Source organism: Bipolaris sorokiniana (assembly GCF_000338995.1).
Source record: "Bipolaris sorokiniana ND90Pr unplaced genomic scaffold COCSAscaffold_56, whole genome shotgun sequence".
NCBI lineage: Eukaryota > Fungi > Ascomycota > Dothideomycetes > Pleosporales > Pleosporaceae > Bipolaris > Bipolaris sorokiniana.
This window is the reverse complement of record NW_006911950.1, coordinates 1-2,731: the sequence shown is the minus strand read 5'-3', so window position 1 is coordinate 2,731 and position 2,731 is coordinate 1. Positions and strand designations below refer to the sequence as shown.

Genomic DNA, 2,731 nt, shown 5'->3' with positions numbered 1-2,731 from the left:
TCATGCTTTCGACAGCCGCGCAGTTTGCAACAACAAACCTACTAACTCTTTCTTTAGTACATTATCTGTATCTAATAGAGCGATCAAGTCTAGTAGTAGGCGAAAACCCCCCTATCTAGTGCAACAACGTATTGGGGTACATTTAGCGTAAGAGAAATTATGGCATGCAATAACTGCAGAGCTCTCAAGAGAAAGGTATAAATTATCGCTTGGTCCTTGTCGTCAAGAGCTTGCCTAATATTCGCTAGTGTAGCAATGGTCGACCAAAATGCGACTATTGTTGCTCTAAATATCAGGACTGCAACTATACTGAGTCCGAGAACACGCTAATCTATTATCAGCGGCGTCTTAAGCAGATCAATAGCGAGCTAGACAAGATCAAGTCACTTTTGTACCCGCTCGCTACCGCACGCAACAGAGAAGCTGCCGCTGCATGGGCTGTAGAGCTCGGAAAACATGGGCTTCAGTATTGCACAGCCGCAGATATAGAGCGCTCTCTTTCTGTGAGTCATATTACTAGCATTCTTAACTAAGCACGAGCTGCTGACAGATTGAATGACAGTCATCGGCAAAAGATCTACAGTGTATAACGGCCTGCCCTGCGAGTGAAGCCGAGCACGTCCAACTCGACTCGACAAAGAAGCCAACTTCTTGTCTTATCCTCGCCAATATGTAAACGCCCGCACTGCTCCACATCTGCGAAACTGCTGACTAGCCGTAGTTCTCGAGATCCCCAACCTTCCTCGACAGCTAGTGTTTCCAATGCGCCTGATAACGTCCAAGAGCAGGGGGGATCACTCAGTCCAGTATGCGATAGCAGCTACTGCCACCGAAGCCTCGGAGAGGAGGTTGCTGAATCACTATCCTGCCAGACCGCCCAAGCTGTGGTCTCACAATGGGTCACCCAAGAACCGCCTTACGAGCTGGAATCACAAACTAGACTAAGATGCGTGGGTTTGGCGGAGCTACAGCTGAGTGAAGCTGACGAAAGCTTCGACGAGAGGCGGGCATCAGCCTCTGCGAGCGGCCAGCAGGTCATATGCTCCTCGCCGACGACCGTCTTCTACCGAGGTCTTCAGATTGTAGTGCTTGAGGGCTTTTCTCAATACGCAGATATGCTAGTCCGTAACCAAAAGACCGCCATTGATCAGGGTCTAATATATAGGGTAAACGAACCAACCCAGACATACATTGTGGGATGGTTAGGCCTGCCAGTTCAGATGGCTTGTGTCCAGCTAGTGTTGCCCTCGGGTAGCACACAGAATCTAGAGAAAATACCCGCTACCCCTATTTGCCTGGTCAAGAAGCACGACTTGGTAAGGGCAGGACTAGTCCTAGTCCCTCTACGTACGTGTTGGCGGCTCTCGCGCAGTGGATCGAGATGGATAGACCTGACCTCGCTAGAAGAGAGCTATAGGCAGTTTCTAGAGGAGTACGTGATCTCTGTATCTTTAGAGAACCCTCTCGTTAACGATCAGCAGCTTATCTTGCGTCGCTTCTGCTTGAATGCAGTGGATCACTACGCGACAAATGTAGCGGAGCATAGCCGGTCGTGCGATGGGTGTTAGAAAAGCAAGAGGCACTTCTATAGCATGAACCGTCGTCGATTAGATTAGAATAGGAATAATGCGTTTGGGATCACGTGTTTCATCACCGAACGCCGCACCCTATTGCATTCAGCCTCTTCGTACCCCCGAATCACGAAGTTTGGCACGCCCACAGCATCAGGACATAAATCTTTGGGGTACTTACACTCCATAAAAGATATATTCTTACATGTTTAACTAGATACGCTACTTGTTATCGGCAGAGAGGCCTGTCAAATAAGTGTGTATTCACCTATCGAACACAAGAAAAAACATAAAGGAGAAGAACTACTATGTAAGGCGCCTTTTGTAAGTAGTTGTGTTTATGAAAATATTGTCTTGTATATTAAGTAATTTTGCAGAAAGTAGGGTTAAAAACAGCGTCATTCGTTAGTGGACAGCCTCGTGACTTTACATGGCATCTTAGGCTTACCCCTTTCTCTTTTTGTCCTACTTGCTCGCCTAATCGTGCACCTGGCTCTTATGTACATGGTTTTTTAGTAAGGTTTGATCGTACACCCGACTCTTGTTCACCTAACTTTTGGTAAGATACGGGGCGTACCCTTTCATAGCTTCAGTGTTCAACACGAAAGATTCATATACTCCGCTTATACTACTATAATTTTGCTAGTCAAGCCTTGCGATAGATAGAGGTAGATCTAGAGAACATATGAATGTGTGCCTAAATCTTAGAGTCTCTGCGGCTTGGTCACAATGCGGCTGAACAATGTTGGTGGTTCGTTGCGCAAGGTTGTTCAGCCCATGAGGTTTTTCGCTGCACAGGGATGGACGTTGGTTAAGGAATAGATGCCCGTACCAATTATAACGATTTTAGAGAAGGATTCTGTGCTACATATACAATCATCTTGCTCTGCTAAACGCATATATGCTCAGTAACTCTCTATTCTGTACGAAGCAAGCGCCTCTTACCAGGTTATATCCTAGGACGGAACTAGCTGCCTGCATGGGCTGCATATACTATGCAGATAGATTTGCCACTATTATACTATATCTCCAAACATCGACTATAATGCAGAAAGTTCTTTCTTAGGTGCACAGCGATGCGGTAAACTGTGCCGTTGGCACTAGAGTGTCTAGAACTGTTGGGCCGGTGTTGACATCCAGCCTATCATGTTAGATACAAC

At 46.6% G+C, this 2,731-nt stretch overlaps 1 protein-coding gene across 1 annotated transcript; it reads left to right on the top strand.

Annotated features, from left to right (window-relative positions):
* Positions 1-255: 255 nt before the first annotated feature.
* Positions 256-1,568, top strand: COCSADRAFT_355650 (uncharacterized protein; the record flags this gene model as incomplete). The annotated part of the gene is made up of 4 exons (XM_007707959.1): positions 256-258; positions 297-503; positions 563-672; positions 722-1,568. The coding sequence occupies 4 exons, from the start codon at positions 256-258 to the stop codon at positions 1,566-1,568; spliced, it is 1,167 nt and encodes a 388-aa protein (XP_007706149.1).
* Positions 1,569-2,731: the final 1,163 nt, after the last annotated feature.